At 37.4% G+C, this 20,282-nt stretch overlaps 6 protein-coding genes across 6 annotated transcripts in view; 2 read left to right on the top strand and 4 right to left on the bottom strand.

The window, feature by feature from the left end:
- Positions 1–288: 288 nt before the first annotated feature.
- On the top strand, positions 289–1,688 carry LOC106308379 (polygalacturonase-like). The gene is made up of 4 exons (XM_013745537.1): positions 289–348; positions 601–890; positions 1,132–1,360; positions 1,461–1,688. The coding sequence occupies exons 1-4, from the start codon at positions 289–291 to the stop codon at positions 1,686–1,688; spliced, it is 807 nt and encodes a 268-aa protein (XP_013600991.1).
- A 1,273-nt stretch (positions 1,689–2,961) lies between these two features.
- On the top strand, positions 2,962–5,969 carry LOC106307550 (ankyrin repeat-containing protein At5g02620). The gene is made up of 3 exons (XM_013744536.1): positions 2,962–3,937; positions 4,155–4,564; positions 5,017–5,969. Exons 1-3 carry the CDS (start codon positions 3,379–3,381, stop codon positions 5,884–5,886), a joined length of 1,839 nt encoding a protein of 612 aa, XP_013599990.1. The 5' UTR covers positions 2,962–3,378; the 3' UTR covers positions 5,887–5,969.
- A 46-nt stretch (positions 5,970–6,015) lies between these two features.
- LOC106307549 (type I inositol polyphosphate 5-phosphatase 13-like) lies at positions 6,016–11,276 on the bottom strand. The gene is given in 11 exon segments (XM_013744535.1): positions 6,016–6,419; positions 6,693–7,177; positions 7,267–7,534; positions 7,605–7,645; positions 7,748–7,913; positions 8,064–8,148; positions 8,264–8,388; positions 8,472–8,610; positions 8,612–9,277; positions 9,556–9,808; positions 10,305–11,276. Coding segments are annotated over 11 exon segments (3,408 nt in total). The 5' UTR covers positions 11,122–11,276; the 3' UTR covers positions 6,016–6,056.
- Positions 11,277–11,951: 675 nt separating this feature from the next.
- Positions 11,952–13,766, bottom strand: LOC106310143 (probable uridine nucleosidase 2). Its single transcript, XM_013747350.1, has 5 exons — positions 13,063–13,766; positions 12,886–12,982; positions 12,595–12,702; positions 12,364–12,499; positions 11,952–12,250 (listed from the first exon to the last, which is right to left on the bottom strand). Exons 1-5 carry the CDS (start codon positions 13,102–13,104, stop codon positions 12,142–12,144), a joined length of 492 nt encoding a protein of 163 aa, XP_013602804.1. The 5' UTR covers positions 13,105–13,766; the 3' UTR covers positions 11,952–12,141.
- A 642-nt stretch (positions 13,767–14,408) lies between these two features.
- LOC106310172 lies at positions 14,409–17,139 on the bottom strand. The gene is made up of 9 exons (XM_013747392.1): positions 16,777–17,139; positions 16,488–16,675; positions 15,968–16,243; positions 15,811–15,869; positions 15,688–15,724; positions 15,531–15,602; positions 15,307–15,457; positions 15,030–15,209; positions 14,409–14,944 (listed from the first exon to the last, which is right to left on the bottom strand). The coding sequence occupies exons 1-9, from the start codon at positions 16,960–16,962 to the stop codon at positions 14,561–14,563; spliced, it is 1,533 nt and encodes a 510-aa protein (XP_013602846.1). The 5' UTR covers positions 16,963–17,139; the 3' UTR covers positions 14,409–14,560.
- Positions 17,140–19,251: 2,112 nt separating this feature from the next.
- LOC106308378 (agmatine deiminase-like) overlaps positions 19,252–20,282 on the bottom strand; it is a 26,708-nt gene continuing 25,677 nt past the window's right edge. The window contains exon 4 of the mRNA XM_013745536.1: positions 19,252–19,338. Within this exon, the coding sequence (XP_013600990.1) occupies positions 19,252–19,338 (87 nt within the window). The remainder of the gene's footprint in view (positions 19,339–20,282) is intronic.

Genomic DNA, 20,282 nt, shown 5'->3' with positions numbered 1-20,282 from the left:
TACACTAATTTAGTGAGTATATAGAGTTTTACTAAATTAATTTATAAAAAATTGAACGATGCTCATGTACCATGAAAAAGAGTTTACCATATATTAATACAAATGTAGAATGTGGTTAGAAATTTTAAAACAACACTAAAGATTATATGCTTGAGTATATAAAGCATTTATCAAAATTCAATATTTTTGTAGGAATTAACACATATATAAAGAAACTTTAAAACAACACTAAAGATTATAAGTTTCAGTGTATAAACCTTAGTCCAATTTCTTAAAAAAATTGTAAACATGAACAAGCTACTTGACTTTTTCCCGTATGAGCGCTTAACGTACGGAAATCCGATCTTGGTTTAAAAAATACTACACAGCGATAACATGCATACATAAACGCAATAAGGAGTAAAAAAGAAATAATGATATAAGCGTATCTAAAAAAATATATAAGCTTATCTAATTAATCTATGGTACTACGAATTGTCAATTATGGTATTAAATTTCGTTCGAAGTATTAAATTATTATTACACTCTATTAGACCACCTCATATACTTCCATATAGATCGAAGAAACCAATCTCATAAAACCATGATGCATTATTGTAGTCCATATCGTTCAGCTCGGCAAATGACGTGATCATAAGTGGAGTGAAATCAATGAACAGCCAGATCACTCATATGACCCTCAACGGTTGCACCAATGTGGCCGTCCGTAACTTCAAGCTAGTGGCTCCCAAAAACAGCCCAAACACCGACGGCTTTGACGTTCAATTATCCACCGGAGTCACATTCACCGGAAGCACAGTTCAGACCGGAGACGATTGTGTTGCTATCGGACCTGGTACTCGCAACTTTCTCATCTCCAAACTTCCTTGTGGCCCAGGTCATGGTGTTAGGTATGTGTCACACACACCGTCTAATTTCTTAGAACAACATATTATATGTGTACGAAATCACACTATATATATACTGGACTCTCTAATATTTTAGAATGATGCTACCGTATCTGTTAGGATTTAAAAAATTGCAGAAACTAAAAATAGTTTAAGATAAAAAAAAAATAAAAAATAGTTTAAGATGGCGATTAATATATATATATATATATATATATATATATGACTATGTGATTATTCGCAGTATTGGGAGCTTGGCAAAGGAATTAAACGAAGATGGAGTAGAGAATGTGACACTATCGAGTTCTGTATTCACCGGCACACAAAACGGCGTGAGGATAAAGTCGTGGGCGAGACCAAGCACCGGATTTGTTAAGAACGTCTTCTTCCAAGACCTAATCATGAAGAACGTCCAAAACCCTATCATAATCGACCAAAAATATTGTCCTGACCACCAAGGTTGCCTTACCGAGGTACATATATATCAATATCTATCATATTTAGATCAAACTGATCGAATAAATTCATCAAATAGAGTGATCTAAGTTCTAACAAATAATTATGTAAAAATAGCATTCGGGGGTGAAAATAAGCCAAGTGACGTATAAGAACATACAAGGAACGTCGGCAACAAAGCAAGCAATGAAGCTGGTATGCAGCAAGAGCAACCCATGCACAGATATCACATTACAAGACATTAAGCTTACTTACAAGAAAGGAACTCCTGCTACTTCATATTGTTTCAATGCTCTTGGGACTAGTCTCGGTGTTATTCAACCTATTAGCTGTCTAAACCAATAAAATCAAATATTCTTGGTGTAAATTTATTTTGTGTAAGATGAAATGGTAAAATATTGTTAGGGGGTTGACTTCTTCCTCTTTTAAGTAGGGGTGGGCAAAAATACCGAACCGAACCGAACCGAAACCGATTCAAACCGAACCAAAGTCTATTTCAAACCATTCGGTTGAAGATTTTTCCAACCCGAATGGTTCGGTTTTAAACCGAACCGAACCGAGAAACCGATGTGCTTTTGTAATTATGTAAATTAAAAATATTAGTAATCCCAATATACTAAAATTCTAATACCATGCCACGTATTTTCCATTTTTCATTTATTAACTTATATTCTTCCAACCGAATATGTAATCATTAAAATATTTGATTTAAAAAAACAGAGAAATATGTATCTTTATATTCTTATATATGTAAACATGGATGTTAAATCTAAATCCAAAACCTAAAACTTAAAGCAAATTTTATTAAAAACAAAAGTTCTTTTCCACAGCGTCACATGGAAGATGATTCATTGCAAGCTTTTTAATAATGATATAAGAGACATTTCTAATGATGTTTTTTTTGTTAATTTTCATTTGTTTTAATTCTTATATATTTTTGTGACTTTTTAAAGGTTTTTGTTTCAGTTTTATATTGAATTTAGTTCAGTTAGTTTATGTTTACATAATTTATGCTAAATTTCTCTTATAAATTTAAACTAAGAAGAACCTAACTAAGAAGAACCTAATAAACTGATCCAAAAAATAAATCCAATCGAACCGAATATAAACTGAACCAAACCAAACCAAACTAACTATGGTTTATTTCATTTAGATAAATACTAGAATCGAACTAACCAAAGCGAACCGAACCCGAACCAAACTGAGGAAATAACCGAAGTGCCCACCCCTGCTTTTAACCGTTGTTACCGGTGAATTTAAGATTCATGGAACGATTATCCAAATAGTTTCGTGCCCAATTGCTTTGGATATCAACCGGTTAAGGTTAAAGTGCTTGTTTCTATAATAAAATTTCTGTTACATTACAAACATATTGTTTTCATTTAACTAAAACAAATTGGAAGACTTTGACCTGTCACAATCACATAGTGCCTTGCTCTTTTTTGGCTTGATTTGGAAAGCAAATATATAAAAAGACAAATCTAGAAAGCTCGAATATTAAGAAGGTTGCCATGTGCTTTTTAAGTGGCTGTATATAGTTTTAGTAACATAATTAATAGATTTTGGAAATTCAATGAAATTAATAAAGAAAACACCACCAAAAAGGATGGTTCCCAGCTGAAGATGCTGTCAACTCTTTTGTCTCTGTGCATCTTCCTGTCCTTCGTCAATGGCTTAGGACTAAAGATTCTTACATGAGGGCGTTATAAAAAAAAAAAGCCTTGATCGAGATTTTCAAACACTTCTTCAACAACTCAAGTCAAGCTGTTTAGTTTCTCAGATGCAACTGATAGTTCAACTACACTCCACTGAAACCACCTGCCACCTTTTTTCTTAATCTTTCTCTCAACACATGGAAGAGATCTTCAAATTACAAGAAAGTCGAGGTTTTTCATTTTCCTGCTGATTCTTCTATTACAAAACAAGGGTTCCTGGAAAGATCTCACGGACAAAGTTGTCATTCTTCACGATCTTTGTCTAATTAGATTACTGTTCTGTTTTAGATCTTAGTTAGCTAAAAAACGGTTGTAATATAATGGGTTCTTTGCCTCCTGTAATGGAGAATCAACGTAGCTTTCTAGGTAACTCCATCGAGGTACAAGGCAGTCTCAGATGCGTTGGTACAGAGAATCATCCAAGAAAGGGAAGACCTTTGGAGAAGCAAGTTAGTTTCCAACATGGAACCGAAGGAAGAGCAATGGAGAGGCAGAGAAGCTTGCGTGGATTCGTCGAGAAGCAGAAAAGCTTTCGTGTAGTAATAGAGAGACAGTTAAGTTTCATGAACGGTGAGAGGAAGATGAAGAAGAATGAGTCACCCGGTAAAAGAGGAGACTCTCCTCTCCACATTGCAGCTCGAACAGGAAACTTAGGAAAGGTTATGGAATCGATTCGAGGTTGCAACGGTGCTGAAGAGTTGAAGGAGTTGTTGTCAAAACAGAATCTGGAAGGAGAGACTCCTCTTTACACTGCAGCAGATAATGGACATTCGTTAGTTGTTGAAGAGATGTTGAAGCATATGAATCTTGAAACTGCATCGATTGCAGCTAGGAATGGGTTTGATCCTTTCCATGTCGCAGCAAAACAAGGCCACCTCGGTAAAAAGAAACTTTTATTGATTCAGATTTTTGGATTTTCGGTGATATGCTCATAAGTCCCGTTCGGGTTTTACTAGTTATCGGGTCGGGTTTTACTACTGCGTACTTTACTGTGCACTTGCAGTTAGTTTACTTTACTGTGTACTTGCAGTTAGTTTATCGGGTTAAGACCTGAGTGATCAACATGGATCTTGAATTTGCGTTATGTTTTTTGTAGAGACATTGAAGAGACTCTTGGAGACGTTTCCGAACCTAGCCATGACAACTGATTTATTGTGCACAACAGCATTACACACGGCTGCTACACAGGGACACATTGATGTGGTCAATCTTCTTTTGAAGACGGATTCTCATTTAGCTAAGATAGCTAAGAACAACGGTAAAACCGCCCTTCATTCCGCAGCTCGGATGGGGCATGTTGAAGTTGTCAAGTCTTTGATAGGTAACGATGCAAGCATTGGGTTTAGAACTGATAAGAAGGGACAAACAGCGCTTCACATGGCTGTTAAAGGTAAACATGAAGGGATTGTTCTTGAGTTGGTGAGGCCTGATCCTAAAGTTTTGAGCGTTGAGGATAATAAAGGAAACACTCCATTGCATATTGCCACAAAGAAAGGCCGTACTAAGGTATCATCATCGTTGAGTTTCTTAATCTACATGAGTTTTTCTTATCATAATAAAAATCGGTTCAGGTGGCAACTTAGTCCTAACCGAAACAATTTAAAAAATCTGATTTATACTACTCTAATCGATTTATAATGCTAAAATCAATCTAAATTAATATCAGTATGTAAAATTAAGCAACAATTTAAGTACAAATTTACAAATTTACAAATTTAGTTAACTTTCTTTGTTTTGTATATCTAATTTTGATAATTTTCATCAAAACAATTTTATAATTAATATATCTTATATAAATGTAAAAAATACATATAATGAATCAATAATTTGCTAAAGTCTAAGCTTCACATAGCTATGAATAATCTGTCTAGTCGTTAATCGTCTACAAACACACTTAGTTAAGGATCGATTTCTTGAACATTATTTCTTACCAATTGCTTCTTTGTCTTTGCTTGTAGATAGTGAGATGTTTAGTATCGTTTGATGGAATCAACCTCAATGCTCTGAACAAGGCTGGAGATACTGCGCTTGATATAGCTGAAAAGATTGGAAACGCAGAGCTTGTGTTGGTTTTGAAAGAAGCAGGAGCTGCCACAGCTAAAGATCTTGGGAAGCCTCAGAATCCAGCTAAACATCTTAAGCAAACGGTGAGCGACATTAGACACGAGGTACAATCTCAGCTCCAGCAGTCTCGCCAGACAGGTGCTAGAGTTCAGAGGATCGCAAAGAGACTCAAGAAGCTTCACATTAACGGTCTGAACAACGCTATAAACTCAGCAACCGTTGTAGCTGTCCTAATAGCAACCGTTGCGTTTGCGGCCATCTTCACCATACCTGGACAATATGAAGAGGACAGAACAAAAGGACCGTTGGTGTTAGGAGAAGCTAGGATAGCCAACGAAGCACCGTTCTTGGTCTTCTTTATATTCGACAGCTTGGCGCTGTTCATATCTTTGGCGGTTGTTGTGGTGCAGACATCGGTTGTGGTGATTGAACAGAAGGCGAAGAAGAAGCTTGTGTTTGTGATCAACAAGCTCATGTGGTTGGCTTGTTTGTTCATATCTATTGCCTTTGTTTCTCTTTCGTTTATCGTTGTGGGTAAAGAGGATATGTGGCTGGCGATTTGTGCAACGGTTATTGGAGGGACGATCATGCTAACCACTATAGGTGCAATGTGTTATTGTGTGGTGATGCATAGGATTGAGGAGTGTAAGCTGAAACAAATGAGGAAAGAGAGAAGCAAGTCTAGATCTTTCTCACTCTCTCATATGCCTTCAGAGTCAGATATTCTCAATGGTGAACTCAACAAGAGAATGTATGCACTCTGATGAGACTAACTCAAGTCTCAAAGCAAATCTACAGTTTGTGACACAAAATATATTTTCTAAAGAATCAAAGAATGAATAAAAAAGTGATTACTTCACCTGATGCATTTATTTTTGTGACGGTTCATCTGCTCTAAAGATCTAGTTATAAACTGTTAATGTCACAAAGCTCATCAGTGGCTTTTACCTCGGCTAACCGAGTCTTCAGTTCTTGGTCTAGTGCTTCCATGACGGCTTTTATCTGTTGGATGACGACGCGAACCACCTAGGTGCTTTGTTAGGTTTTTAGGTCTGGATTCAAGGAGGCACACTCTAGCTGAGTAGCAGTGACGGACTTTGACTGAGTGGCTTGTCCATGTAGTTGAGCAGCTTCCTCGAATGTTCACCATCAGGATTGCTTCTTTATCTCGAGTGTCTTCACACCACCAACTCTGTGGGATGCCGTCAACACACTCTTCCATTGTTTGAAAATCTTCGTGATGAACCTTCACATCCACGGTTCCTTCCGGGCTTATTATCCCTGCTGCTGGCGTGACCTACAAGAAAACAAATTATTTGAATACTACATGAAGTTTCATGGGAGGGGGGGACAAAGACAATACTCCCTTGGTTTCTTAAAAAGGTGTGTTTTGTGTTTTCAATGTAAAATTCTTAAATAAATGTTTATTTTTAACCTCATTGTATTAGTGTATTAATTAGAGAAAAAAATAGTGTGATTAGAGGATAAAAAATAATTTTTAAGTGATTTGTCAATATGTATAAAAAAACTTTCGATTGACACTTTTTATAAAACAGATGGAGTATAGTACCTCAAGCCAACGAGGTAGACCAAAGGAGCCTCGTGGAGTATAATCAGACTCTTCACCATCATCCTTGACAAAAGTAATACCACCACAGATAATACTAAACATGGCTTTGTTAGTGGTTGAAGTGTTTGTGATTGTTAGTATAACTGTGTCCTGGCTCTGGAGAACAATGCTGTTATTGCTCACACTTGTTTCCGGAACAAACTTTAGATCCTCGAATATGGATTTTATTTTCTCATTGGTTCTTATTATATTCCCAAGCTCCTGTCTCCTCACAGATTTATCAACGTGAGCTATGGTTGCATGAAACTTGCAGCGTACAGGCTTGTGATCGCTCTCAGTAACATCCATGCAAGCTTCATACATTATAACCGATGAAACTACAGGGCATTGCAAATTGCTCTCTGAGAAAGGGCTTGCTTGAGTGTCTCTGTATATAACTCTGTCACACCATGCAGGGATTCGCTTCTTCTCTCCTGAATCATACCCTGGAGAGAGTACAGAACACAAAGTTTATATATATATATAACTCTTGTCACACCATGCATAACAAAACTGTCTCAAAATTCATTCTTACCTCCTAGGCCTGGACGGTTCTTTTCAAATTTGTAAGTGGGAGGGAAAGTGATTAATGCCTCACGCATTCCTTGGAAGACTTTACCAGCTTTCATCTCTTGTCTAAGTTGGTCTCTTTCTCTGAGCCAGTCAAAGGATCGCTGTGAAATGAAGTCTCTTGCTTCATCATAGGTTATACCATAAAGCCTATAGTTAAAATCGCCGAAGAATGCGATCAGGTCTGCTGCTGCTAAATCAGACTTGACTTCTTCAGTGCCAGTGGTTGGATTCTGATGAACAGAGAAATATATTCAGTGCAAAAAAAAGTAAGGAACGAATAATTTAAACTCGTGAACATACAGTGGTGGTCTTTAGTGTATAAGCTGTTGTTGAGACACCAACTGCAAGAGAGAGGGCCCATGGCAAACCAGAAGAATAAAGCAGCCAAAATAAATATGTTGAAAAGCCAAGTGAGCAAGACAAGAACAGGAACAGCACCATACCAGCTGCTGTGTTACTTAGGTTGTGTCCTTTGGAAAACACCATTAGTCTAAAAATGTGATTGAAATCAGCGTTTCTGCGGTTAACTGCCTCCAAATGTGCAGCCAAATGGCAGTTCACAAAGCACATTATTCTGTCATAAACTCTGATTCTCAGTCCCACACCACCCTAAAAATTCCAAATGCATTTGTATTTTCAGTCAAATAAGATGTCAATAGATAATGAAAATGCCAAACGCATAAGTGCATATAGGCTCCATAATCAGAATTTAAGAAGTAAAAAAATGAAGTTGAGATAGTAGATAAGAGTAAGACATACCTTGTTGCCAATGGCACGGCCAAATCCACATGGGACTGCCGCAACATCAAGATCTCCAACATGTGTTCTAATCTCCTTCCTCGCCCTAAGCAGAGAATTAAAGCACATAATTAGTTAAACATGGGAAGAAAACATGTGACACATACATTAAGTTGATTAATCATACAAGCTAAGCAAGAGAAACTGAAATTTTCACTTACCAAAGAGAGATCAAAAGCCCTGCCAACTGCCTTGAACCCATACGTTCAAAAGTGTTCTTCTCATCAAGTGCTTTTCCAATTGCATCAATCCACCATTGCCCCACAACACTTCCTTCAAGTCCAACCTACAACCACATCACTCGTTTTATTTTGACCTTTATCATTAAAAAACAAAGCAACATTCGAAAAATACTAAAATGAGTTTTACCGTTTCCTTAGCAGCAGACATGGCAAGGAAACCTGCCCCCATATCCACTTCTTGCAACCCAATAACGACAATGCCAACATCTGAAGCGACAGAGCCTAGCCACGACATAAGCGCACCGTGTGAAGCCCTTCCTTGACCAATTCCATGTACCAATCAAAATCCTAACATTATCTTGTCTACCATACAAAGCCTCCTTCTGAGACAGCTCCGTTCGGATTATATTATCCAAGGGTCCCGGAGACGTCACGTACCATCCACGCACTCCACCATGAGTAGCCAAGCTAAAAATAAAACCACCACCCGCCGCTAGCTTTATCACAGGCTCATTGTGCGAGACCCAGCTCGCCATTAACTTTCCATCAGAATCCAAAACCTGGATGTATCCACTCGCGTAACCCACGTAGATTCTATCTCCGAACGTGCAAAAGCACAGAACAGGCTTGTGATGGTGGTTCACATCCTTCAAGCGGCTTCCATTACCATCCCACTGCACAATCTGACCGCTGATGTTACCGGTCCAGATGGTTCCATCTACAGCTAAGACGATCGCTTCTGTTTTCCTCGTATCTTCCGCAAACCCTCCTGCGCTTCTAGTGGCGACTCGGCGAACAGCTCCCGCAGCTCCCATTATGGCGTTACGCGACCGCTGTAGAAAGCCCTGCGGTTTCTCCTTTTTGGAAGCTGAGAAGAACTTCAGTTTGGTCTCGTCGTCGCCTTGTTGGTCTTGCGTAGGTAGCATGTCAACACGACACTCGACTTGCCCGTCTACGTTTAGAACTTTCAAGAGATCTTTACTCCGAGCATCCCTGCACAGATCAATAATCTCTTAAACCATCTCTCATAGTTAACTCTACTTTTTTTTTATAAAAAAAATAGAGTTGAATTAATCTAAGTTAGAGGAAAAAATAAAATGATAAACTAAACATAAAAATATTATAGAGTAAACTCATTTTTCACCACTGAAAAATAAAATATCATTGAAGCATATTTGCTCTAAGCTCTATTTTATAGTGAAAAATAGAATCCATTGGAAATGCCTTTAGAAATGATTAAAAGGGGAACATAACATATACTAGTAACATACCAAATTGAGAATGAGAGTGACTGCACAGCCCACACTTTAGCTCTTACCGAATCGGTTAACAAGAACTTGACCTCTGAGGAAGATATGCTGCATGTGCCATTGACAGTAACTTGAGTCCTGAGATCAATGGCAGATCTTTCCACTAATAACGCAGCCATGTGTTTCTCCGCAGGTTTAAAAAGAAGAGATTTCTCTAAGGAGTCCCAAGGCCATATTTTGATCACACCTCCTTCGGAACATGACCACATATCACCTATATCATAAACATAAGCATGTTGAACAAGAACATAACGTATATGAATTAGAGCTGGGATTTTGAACAAATGGAACCAGCCGAACCGAAATTTTCGGTTGAAAGTTCGGTTTGATTCGGTAGATTTTTTTTTAAAGTTTGGTTTTCGACAATCTTGGTTATTTCGGTTTTCTTAAAAAATTATAACCAAACTCTACCAAAAACCCCAACCAGACTGACCGAACTAATCAAATTTCAAACCGAAATAACCAAATTTAATCAAATTAACCAAACTTAAATGAAAATTTTAACAAAAATAACCAAATGATAACCGAAATCAAAAACTTTGGTACGATTTTTAAAAACTAAACTCACCCAGTACTGAACCAAACTTTATTTTGAATTAATTCGGTAAGATTTATGTTGAACCGAACTACCTAAAAACCAAACTACCCGAACCGAATTACCCCAACTAGCATGCCTATATATGATCAACCATAGACTGAATCACACTAACCATAAGAGCTAATGACAATAGAATTCACTGGGCCACGATGAGCTAGCCACGAGATACGTTCCTTGAAAGGCTCTGAATCATCAGAAGCCTCACAAGGCTCCTCCTGATCCATCTTCCAAGCCCGGATCTTACCATCCTTGTGGCCGCTCCACAAAAGCTTGTTGCTTTGGTCAGCCACCAAACACATTGTGGGTGAAGTAGTAACAGAATCATGAAACGGCGCCGTATCCTCATCCCCTCGCTGTACCTGCCCGCCGATACCACACCCTGCGTCGTAAACCTCTTCCATGTTCCAGACCCTCACGCCGTTCTCTTGACCCGCCCAGAGCTGCGTCTCCGTGCAAGCAATGTTCCTCAAGAACTTCCCCGTCTGCGTCTCCCTCAACGGATGCGGCCTCAGCTCAAGACACGGCGGCCGTCCGGGATGCACCGCCGCGCGCACAGGAACTTTAAAGATCCCGGCGCCGCCTCCGGCTCCGATGAACTCCGGGAGCGGCTCCACGGCGTCCTCTCCGACGCTGGCGTTAGGAGGAGGCGCGACGACGGCGTAATCCTCGCCTCCGTTGGAGACGGTTTCGCCGCTGGCGATGGCGATGGCTCCTCCGGTGGAGAATTCCTCGTCGGAGGAATCGAAGTAAACGGCGTCGTTTCCTAAAGTGGTGGATCGTGGGACCTCGTCGAGGCTGTGCTTGCGGATCTGGTGGTGCGGCTTCTGGTCGAACTGGACGCTGTAGGAATGCATCTTGCGACGGGGAGGAAAGGGGACGAGCGAGGCCAACGCCTCCTCGTCTTCTTCTTCGATGACTGGAGTGTCCATCGATGATGAGATGATGATGATCGCAGAAAGTTGACGATTGAGGGAGAGAAAATGAGAGTGAGAAAAGTCAGGAGAAAGAGAGAATGAGAGGGGAGCACGTCGAAAGACGAGGAGAGAGAATCACGACGACAACGACAAGTGTACGGAAGCTAATGTCTTTGTTATTGTCCGATAGAATGTTTTTGTGGAAGAAGCAGTCAGAGGGACAAGTATATATATATTTATAATTATTTTAATCTCCCAGTCCTTATCACAATGATAATATCACGTTCTTTCTTTTACTTTTGTGATATTGTGAGTAAATCCCTTAATTTTTCCAATTCCTCTCTTTGACTGTATTTCATTCTTTTAAAAAAGTTTTATCTACATTGAAATCGTGCAAATGCAATGCATGGCAATGGCACCTTTACATGGTTATAAATTATAATTACAATTTTTTTTTATAATTATAATATGTCGATGGTGCTGTCTTCTTAGCAAGTACTCCTTCCGTTCCCGAAAATAAGATTTTAAATTTTTTTCTTGTTCACAAAGATAAATTTTCTATATTTTTAATGTATTTTTTTATATTTTTGAAGAACATTAATTGAGAAATTTGAATTGATTAAATTTCATTGGTGGAAAACTATTGGAAAGTGTATAGTAAAGTAAAAAATAAATTAAATTATAAGAATTTATTAAATTCTTAATAAGCGTGTATACGAAACAAAAGAAGTACAATTTTGACTTTTGCTTTACTTAATTCTAGAGTTTAGCATTAATCCATGACTTTTTTTTTGGCCAAAGCATTATTCCATGACTTATATTAGTTATTTTTTTAAATCAAGAAAAATGGAACTGAACTTTATTATTGGTATCAATTGATTTTCAGTTGATTTATGATAAAAAGATATAAAAAGAACCGAAATGAATTTTTGAAAAAATGTGGCAAGAAGAGCCTTATTTCAATAGGGTTTGTGTTAAGAAGCAAAAGAGCTGCTCACAAGAAGAGCAATATCAAAGAGTACTGAACCCAAATGATCAAGACTCCATAAGCCTATCCATTATGAGCTTCAAAACAGCAGGAGCATCAACCGTCACTGCCACTTTTACCGATGGTTTGTCTGACCACTCCGTCTCTTCCTCAAACCTGGTTCACATAAAAAACACACACACATGACAACAATTTTGTTGACCCCATAACTCCAAATTTTTAGGTTCTAATCTTCTTAAAACAATTGGTTAGTTTTCATGAATATTTACCTCTTCTGATTGTTGTACAGTAAAGTAAGTCCTCTAGTGATGCCGTCTGTTTGCACTCTAACAACTCCTTCAGTATAAGTGAACAGAGAAGGAAGGAAAGCCGCAATGATCGTTGTAGGATCATGAAGATAAACACCTACCAGATAACCAAAAACAGGTTAATATCAAAAATACAGAGTAAAAACTTTGCTACTTTTAGGTCTAAAGAACAAATGATTAATCAAATCGTACCTTTGATCTCATAAGCGTCAAGATGATAAGAATAGTACAAGTCAAGGATTTTACAGAGGTATTGACCTAGTTTCCCGTTTGATGATGCCAGTTTGTCCCTGTCATCAGCTATATCAACGAGAAGAAGTTATGATTACAAGATGTGTGGGTATTGTTAAACATTACTAAGTAAAATATGTTTCACTAAACTAGGTTCTTGAGTAATAAAACTAACGGTTAGGGTCATCATATGATTATGTTAACAACGTTTGTATACACATAGAAAACATCAAAGGAGCTTTTCAACTAAACCTGTCATAACAACTTGATGAGTTACGTTGATCCCCACAGCAATTATATCAGCCCCACATGTGAAGACAATATCTGCAGCTTCTGGATCTCCAAAAATCTACCGTTGCCAAACAAATTTGATTAAGAAAATATATAAGAACATTTATTTTTTTGAAACACACTTGCATTAAAAAAAACCTTAACCGAAGTTAGGTGAGGCCATAATGGCGAGTTTAACATCCAGAACCTGTTTTGCTAAACAGTCTGCAACTGTATTTCTCTCACGGGAGATCCAGTTGAAAGTGATAGAATCAAAAAAAAAAGCAAGAGAACTAATATCAGAGAGAATGCCATAAAGGCCAGCAAGAGATTTTCCATTGTTGATTGCTTTCACCAGTATCGCTGAGTCCGATTCGCATCTGATCTTCGAAATACCACGGTCCCTACACTTCAGTATGGCTTCACGCAGGGCAAGGCCTTCTGCCGCTAAGGGTGACGAAACATGCCGGGAAGCCCTAGAGTATGAAGCTACTTCCCGGGATTCTTCAATTGTCCATCCTAACCCTGCAATTTTTGTGGTCTCATTCCACGCAGCATCAGTTCTTATCAGGCACACTCCCTGAGTAGCGATAGGAGGAGGGCGTATCGGCGGTGTTAGATTGCGACTGGCTACTCCTTGGCTAGTGACCCATTCCCGAGCTGAAGCTATTGCTTTAGAGACTACTTCCGCCGACGTGAGGTGTCTGTTGTTGAAGATTAGGTTGTTCCTCGCTGTCCACAAATGCCCAAGGAGCTAAGGAGCCTAATGCTACTCCAGTAGGAGGTAAGGCTTTTCTCGAGCATAGATCACTCCAAATGATTTTTAGCTCTAAATCTAGAGATCCACTGATGTCAATTGCAGGGAGCACAGGAATAGAGTTCCATACCTGTTTAGCAAATCCACTGTTAAAAATACAAAGACTCAAATCCGAGGGAAAACCTCTGGATTTGTAAATACTTAATTTAAATAAAACAAGTCGTATTCGTTCTTCTCAATCTTCACCGCTTCTCCTCCGCCGATCTCGCAACCATGAGCAAAGGTCCAGGACTATTCGCTGATCACTCGACTTCAGTGAAAGCTAAGCTCAACAACCACGGCACACTCGGTGCTCTGCTTCAGCACGAGGTGTTGCCTAAATCAGTAGTGACTGTTTCAAGTGAGATCGATACTAAGGCGTTAGACAAGCATCCAAGGTTTGGTCTTTCTCTTGCACTCAAACCTTGAGAGCTCACATGAGTCTCCAAACCTTTCTCGTATTGTCTCATTTATTGAATTCTACTGCAGGACCTAGAGTTTGTGTCTTTTTTCTGAATAAATAGTTCCGGCAGTAAAATTGACGGATAATTTTTTTTTTCGTAAATGGTTGTTTATTGACATTTTTGACTAGTTAATATTCGTGCATTCCCTACCAATTTTGTTAAAATTAAAATGTTGATTAGCCTTTGGTAGAGCTCAAATCGAAAATGCATTGTTAGACGCACGCAACATTGAACCCTTGGCTGAATACGTAGACAAATACTTGTTGAGTCATACTTATTACAAATGTTTGATACAATGTCATATTTACATTTCTTAAAAATATTGTATGTTTCAACCAGAAAAAAAAATGTAAATACAAAACAAAATCTATAATGATATACATACACACATTCACCACTATATATTCACTTGTCTTACTTCTTCTTCGGAAGTTGGATGAATCGAAAACCAAGCAAAGCTCTTTCCTCTCTCTTGGTAAGCTCTAGCGAGGAAGAGCAGAACCGTAACCTTCATGATAAGAGAGAGAGCAATCATGCACGCCCAGAGCCGATACATTGAAGCCCTAAAGGGTTTACACTGGTTAGAGACGATGCTCGATAACGTGTCTTTCACGTGAAGGCATTGCATTAGATTTTGAAGAGAAGGCAATATGTCCAGCATCCCCTGAGCTGAGTTGCTGTAAGCATACACCTTTAGGTAAGCTGCTTCCGGGATGAATTTGCCGGTGATTCTGCAGGTTTCCGGTGGATCTTTGTCGTGGCATGTGAATCTTGAAAGAACCTAAAAATACAAAAAAAAAGATCTTTAGTTCATTATGTGTCCTAAGAACACAAACAGGAGTTGATTTGGACTTAAATAGACTTACATTTGGGAATTGGCCGATTGGAATGGCACCGTTGGAGCAGCTTTGTGGTGTGTAGCTGTTGATCTGTTGTCCTAAAAACGGATCACATATCAGTCCAGACTCCGGCGCCGACGATGATACAGTTCTACTCCGGTCAGTCAAGGCATAAGACCGCATTGAACTTGCTACTTTTGAGTTTAACTGAAAGAACAGAGAAAAAAAACATAAAAGTCAAGAAACAGCGGATTTTAGATTTTATAATTTTTACCATTCTTGATTGATTTATATAAGTATATACCTCGGTGATGAAGTTACGGATCATTAAGCTGACTTCCATTAGGGTTTTGTCAGAATGAAGAGGATCCATGCAAGGAAAAATATTTGTCAGTGTACTGTTTTGTGGGTCTTGTACAAAGCCACTGAACGCTGAGCAAACGTCTTCTGCGAATCTGCGTTGAGTGAAAAAAAAACTGAGGAGTCAGGAACAAGTTGGGGTTTGTCTTTAGGGTTTGATCAGCTTACGTGTGAAGGAAGAAATCGAAACCAGTTAGAGCCCAAGAAAGAGTTGTTAATATCCAACACAAGAATATCACCCTGATTAGTAAAAAAAATTAGAAACATAATAAATAATCTTTACAATCCAATTTAACAAGAAATTATGTTTAGTTGGATGGCTTACATGATGAATCCAGGGTGCCAATGAAGCAAGATAGGAACTGTGATAGATACAAGCAAAAAAAAATAAAAAATTAGACACATAAAAATTCAGACATAACTTGTAGTGGATGTTAAATGATCTTACCGAGGGCTAGAAGGAGAACGAATAAGTTGGTCGATGCAATCACAAGATGAGTTACATACCTGAGAAGACAAAAAACATACAGACCAGAACAATGTTGGACTTTTGATACAGAGAGAAGATCAAAAACAAAACATAAGATCTGAGGAGAGGAGATTACGAGATTTGGATGGCGAGATCAATGGTAGGACCGTTATGGTGAACAAAGCTTTGAATCATCTGAGATCCTTTTTTGAGTCGATGACTAGTGACATTGAGAAGATGAGTCGTTGTCTGATCGTAGGGAAGCAACAGGTACTGTATCCTCGTCAGCGACGTTATCACGGTACGTATGTTTCTGTCTACATCTTCTCCTGTTTTGTCTATGGTTTCTTTCATCTCCTCTGTTCTGGACTTCGAGCTTTGGTTGGCTGCTATCACTATCCCTGTCGTTGCCCTGTTTAAATTTTATCAAATCCAAGTGAGTGATATTATTATTATTTTTTATTTATTTTAATATCAGGAGGTTCATGAATAGGCCCGAAACCACATCATATAATATCAGTTTCGTTGCAGCGGTCACTGGAACTGGAAACCTTTGCGACACAATGACCAGAGTCTTTTTCAAATTGAGCTAATGATCTCCGGTACTAAGTGAGTTATGGATAGAGAAGAAGAAAGTGTTTATATATAAAGCTTACACTGAGAGAAACATGAAGAGAAGAAGAAGTAAGAAGAGAGGAAGATAGTAACGGTCAAGATATCGACGTTGCGTGGAAGAAACACGTCTTCTTTTGTTGAAGAAAGCTACGTAAAGACCGAAGCATACGCCGGCAATAAGAAACACTCCGGCGACGGCGTAACCGTGGATTCCGGTAAAAAACGTAGCCTGACGATATGCCATTAAAATATTACTTTTAACTCTACGTTAATAAAAAGATCTACTACAAAAAAAAAAAAATGAGAAGAAGAAGAAGAAGAGAGACTCACTGCCCAATAATGTTTGTCTTGAACGTTGAAACTTCCGTTGTAATACCTAAAGCTTTTAAGAGGGTCGCGTCTCTTAAACCGGTCATGATCTCCACCGTCCGGTAAACTGTGAACCGGCAAAACCGGAGAAATCACGGCCGTTAAGAGGAGCTGAAACAGAACTCCGAGTATTCTTGGTTTTGTCATGATGATCGAAAATCATGTTACTAGTTTATTTTCACATATCTTTTTGGGGGATTAAAAGAGATTTATGAGACTACATTTGTTATAAATATTTGGTTATTGTATTGCCTTTCTTCTGGGTGTGTTTGACTTACTTACTAAGGTAAGGATAGCTTGTGGCCACATTGTTCTTTCTTTCTTTTTTTTTTTGTTTTTGGGTGAAGGAAGGAGAGTGATTAGAGTAACGTATCTTAAGCCGGTTTTCCCTGCTTTCTTTATTTGACTCGCTCTTCTTCTTTTGTTGGTTTTACTTTGTTCACAAAGAAAAGAAGGAAGGAAAAAGAGATCAAATACATACTTTACTAAAGCGTACGTGAGTTATATACAATATTCGACATGCTTCTCATACGAAAGAGTTTTGACCATTTTACTAATTTGGAAAAATCACACTGGTATTGTAATCCTATCAAGTGTCTTTAGACTATTTGCTGAATGTTTACATGAGTAAATGATGGATCACATTTATCTCACAACAATACAGTATAAATATTGTAGTTAAAATTTCCTTAGTTTAAAAATAAAATATAGTATAATTCTCTCAAATAGTCATTTTTAAGTTGTCATAAAAATAGTTTCAAAGAAGAAAAAGATCAAAATAACCTCTTTTATTTTGAAATTTTAATTATTATTTTTTATTTTTTAAAATTTGAAATCATATCCCAAAACTCCATCTCTTAACTCTAAACCCTAAATCCAGATTAGTTAACCCTAGGATAAAAATATATTTTTATCTTTTAATAAAAATTATTTTTGTCATTTTTTTCCATTGAAAGCTGTTTTTGTGAAAATAAATTAAAAAGACTATCCTAAAAAATTTCTCTAATATATCTAATCAATTAATTTAGAGTTCTATTTTATCTACTATACAAAGATTGTCATTTAAATTTGGACCTATTAATTTCACTAATATTAAAACATACTTGACTTACATTAAAACACACACGTTTCATTGACAGAAATTAGAAAATATCAGCATATATTTTCGGGATTGCTCAAACCGATTTGGTTTTCATTGAGTTTTTTTTTTCAATTTTAGTCCTCTTATCTATTTTTACAACAATATTACTATTTTGAAAAGCAGAAGTATGATATACATATATTTGATTTCTGTTTGTCAACAAGATGCAATCCGGATCATAACAGGATGCAATCCGGATCTAAAAAAAAACTTTTTTGAAAATTAATAACTCTATTAATTAATAAAATATCAAATTTCCAACATTATTAATTTATAGAGATTTTACTGTATTTAACTTTAAAATAGAAATTACTATTCCTTCCAAATTTAGTAAGTTACGCATAAAAATATGTGTTTCAGAGGACATATCAACAACTTTGTTTGTTATAGAATTACAGTATATATAGTATTAATATATAAACAATTTATTTATAAATAACCATTATAAAGTAAAAGCTAAATACATATAAAATAGATACTCACCAAAACAACAAAAATGTTATCAAATGATACATAAGTTACATACGATGTCATTGTGAATGCATAAATATTCAGCGGTGACTTGAGTAATTAGAAACATTTTAAAATAAAATAAATGTTCGCACGAATTTGCGGGTTAAACTCTAGTATACCACTAAAATCTAGAATTTTTTAAATAGATGTAACAAAAAAAAAATTACTTGATGGGAAGGTTATAATAGTTGTAATAATTACTACATTTGTTAAAAAAAATTACCTTACTCTTGTATAATAACCCACTAAAGTGGGCCTAAAAGCCCAAAGCTAAACCCAATTAAACGACTCTCCGTTACTGGCTGAAACGGAGCGTATAAATGCAGCTTCCAATCCCAAATCTTCCATGACATAAAATAATATATAGAGCAGCTTTTCCTCAAGAGCGAAAGGATAGAGAGAGAGAGAGAAGAAGAAGCTTCAATTTAGCAGAGCCCGTAGAGGAAAAAGTTCATCCAGACCGATCTGTCGAATTAACTGGTGGAACTACTCTAGTTGTAAGCGAGAGAGAGAGAGCAAGAGCTCTACTTGGTAGTAACCTCTAACTAGTAACATTGTCTCAATTAATTTGCAGCCTATTCTTCAAGCAAGAGATGGAGCTCTCATTGATAGGTCTTCAAAATGCTGGCAAGACTTTTTCTTGTTAACGTCGTTGCTGTAAGTATTATATATATATATATATATGCTCATATATGCTCCTTCTTTTTTTTATTGATTGATACTCTTCTCTTTCCTCTTTGTTGTTCAGACCGGTGGATACAGTGAAGACATGATTCCTACTATCAAGCTCTGGGATCTCGGTGGTCAACCTCGCTTCCGCACCATGTGGGAACGCTACTGCCGTTCTGTTTCCGCCATCGGTGGTCAACCTCAATTCAGAATATTCACTTTCAGTTTATGACATTCTCAAAGTTTGGGAAGAGAGTAGTAAGAAAAAAAGATTTGAAATGCTTGTAAATTTTTCTCAAAATCTACAATCTAGTAGTAATAGAAGAATACAACACAATCTGAATTCACTTTCTTATTCATAATAGCATGATTTGATTATTAAATTTCTCTCTTTTTTTCTTTTTTTGTCAAACTATATTAAATTTGTCTCAAGTTGTATAAAATCACCTTATTTGTCTAAACATGATTTGATTATTAGATTGATTATATTTTATTAATATGATTAATTAGCTTTCAAGATTAGAAGAGCAATGGTATACATATTGTTTGAGATACCCATCCATCAGGATAATTGTACATAGTTTAGTAGTGAGAATTGGTGGTTAACCGATATCAAAATTAATTAAGGGCAGCATTGGAGAGGTTAATATATAATAGTAAGTCCCCATTAGGATAATTTATTTATCCTTTCCCCCCTTCCCTTTCAGGCTTTCACCATTTTGTCCTAAAATCTAACAGAACAAAAGAAAACTGACGATGGCGCTTCGACACTACGGTGCGTGGCTCGGAATTTCTCACAGACGCGGTGGTAGAGTCGGAGTACAAGCGTGGAGAGATCGGTAAAGCCTCCGGTATCCCAGAGGAGCATCTTACCCGCAAGGTAAAATCTAAATGCATTCCATTTTTTTTAGTATATTAACAGAGCTCATGTGGGACTCGATTCAGGAACCCTTGCCTCATGGATCATCTGGAATCTGTGGATTGCGCGAAATCAATTGATCTTCCAAAAAAGGACTTCCACACCAGAAGAAACAATTTCTAAAGCGATCTCAGATGCAAGGGAATGGATGCTTGCACAGACGCCTCCTCCCCCCACCCAAAACGAAACCTTTGATCATAGTCGAACCAAACCCTAGGCTCCACG

Source organism: Brassica oleracea, chromosome C8 (assembly GCF_000695525.1).
Source record: "Brassica oleracea var. oleracea cultivar TO1000 chromosome C8, BOL, whole genome shotgun sequence".
Classification (NCBI taxonomy): Eukaryota; Viridiplantae; Streptophyta; class Magnoliopsida; order Brassicales; family Brassicaceae; genus Brassica; species Brassica oleracea.
The sequence above is the reverse complement of the archived record's forward strand: the minus strand, read 5'-3'. Positions and strand labels throughout refer to the sequence as shown.

Bases quoted from the DNA above. Each gene is read 5' to 3' on its own strand.
- LOC106307550 (XM_013744536.1), top strand. From the start codon at position 3,379: ATGGGTTCTTTGCCTCCTGTAATGGAGAATCAACGTAGCTTTCTAGGT. The intron at 3,938-4,154 runs GTAAAAAGAAAC...TGTTTTTTGTAG, and splicing joins AGCAAAACAAGGCCACCTCG to AGACATTGAAGAGACTCTTG. The intron at 4,565-5,016 runs GTATCATCATCG...CTTTGCTTGTAG, and splicing joins CAAAGAAAGGCCGTACTAAG to ATAGTGAGATGTTTAGTATC.
- LOC106310172 (XM_013747392.1), bottom strand. From the start codon at position 16,962: ATGACAAAACCAAGAATACTCGGAGTTCTGTTTCAGCTCCTCTTAACG. The intron at 15,725-15,810 runs GTAAGATCATTT...TATCTATCACAG, and splicing joins CGTTCTCCTTCTAGCCCTCG to TTCCTATCTTGCTTCATTGG. The intron at 14,945-15,029 runs GTAAGTCTATTT...TTGTATTTTTAG, and splicing joins CAATCGGCCAATTCCCAAAT to GTTCTTTCAAGATTCACATG.
- LOC106310143 (XM_013747350.1), bottom strand. From the start codon at position 13,104: ATGTTAAACTCGCCATTATGGCCTCACCTAACTTCGGTTAAG. The intron at 12,983-13,062 runs GTTTTTTTTAAT...TGGCAACGGTAG, and splicing joins CTCACCTAACTTCGGTTAAG to ATTTTTGGAGATCCAGAAGC. The intron at 12,251-12,363 runs GTAAATATTCAT...TATGTGAACCAG, and splicing joins CTGTACAACAATCAGAAGAG to GTTTGAGGAAGAGACGGAGT.
- LOC106308379 (XM_013745537.1), top strand. From the start codon at position 289: ATGAACAAGCTACTTGACTTTTTCCCGTATGAGCGCTTAACGTACGGA. The intron at 349-600 runs GTTTAAAAAATA...GCATTATTGTAG, and splicing joins CGTACGGAAATCCGATCTTG to TCCATATCGTTCAGCTCGGC. The intron at 891-1,131 runs GTATGTGTCACA...GATTATTCGCAG, and splicing joins GGCCCAGGTCATGGTGTTAG to TATTGGGAGCTTGGCAAAGG.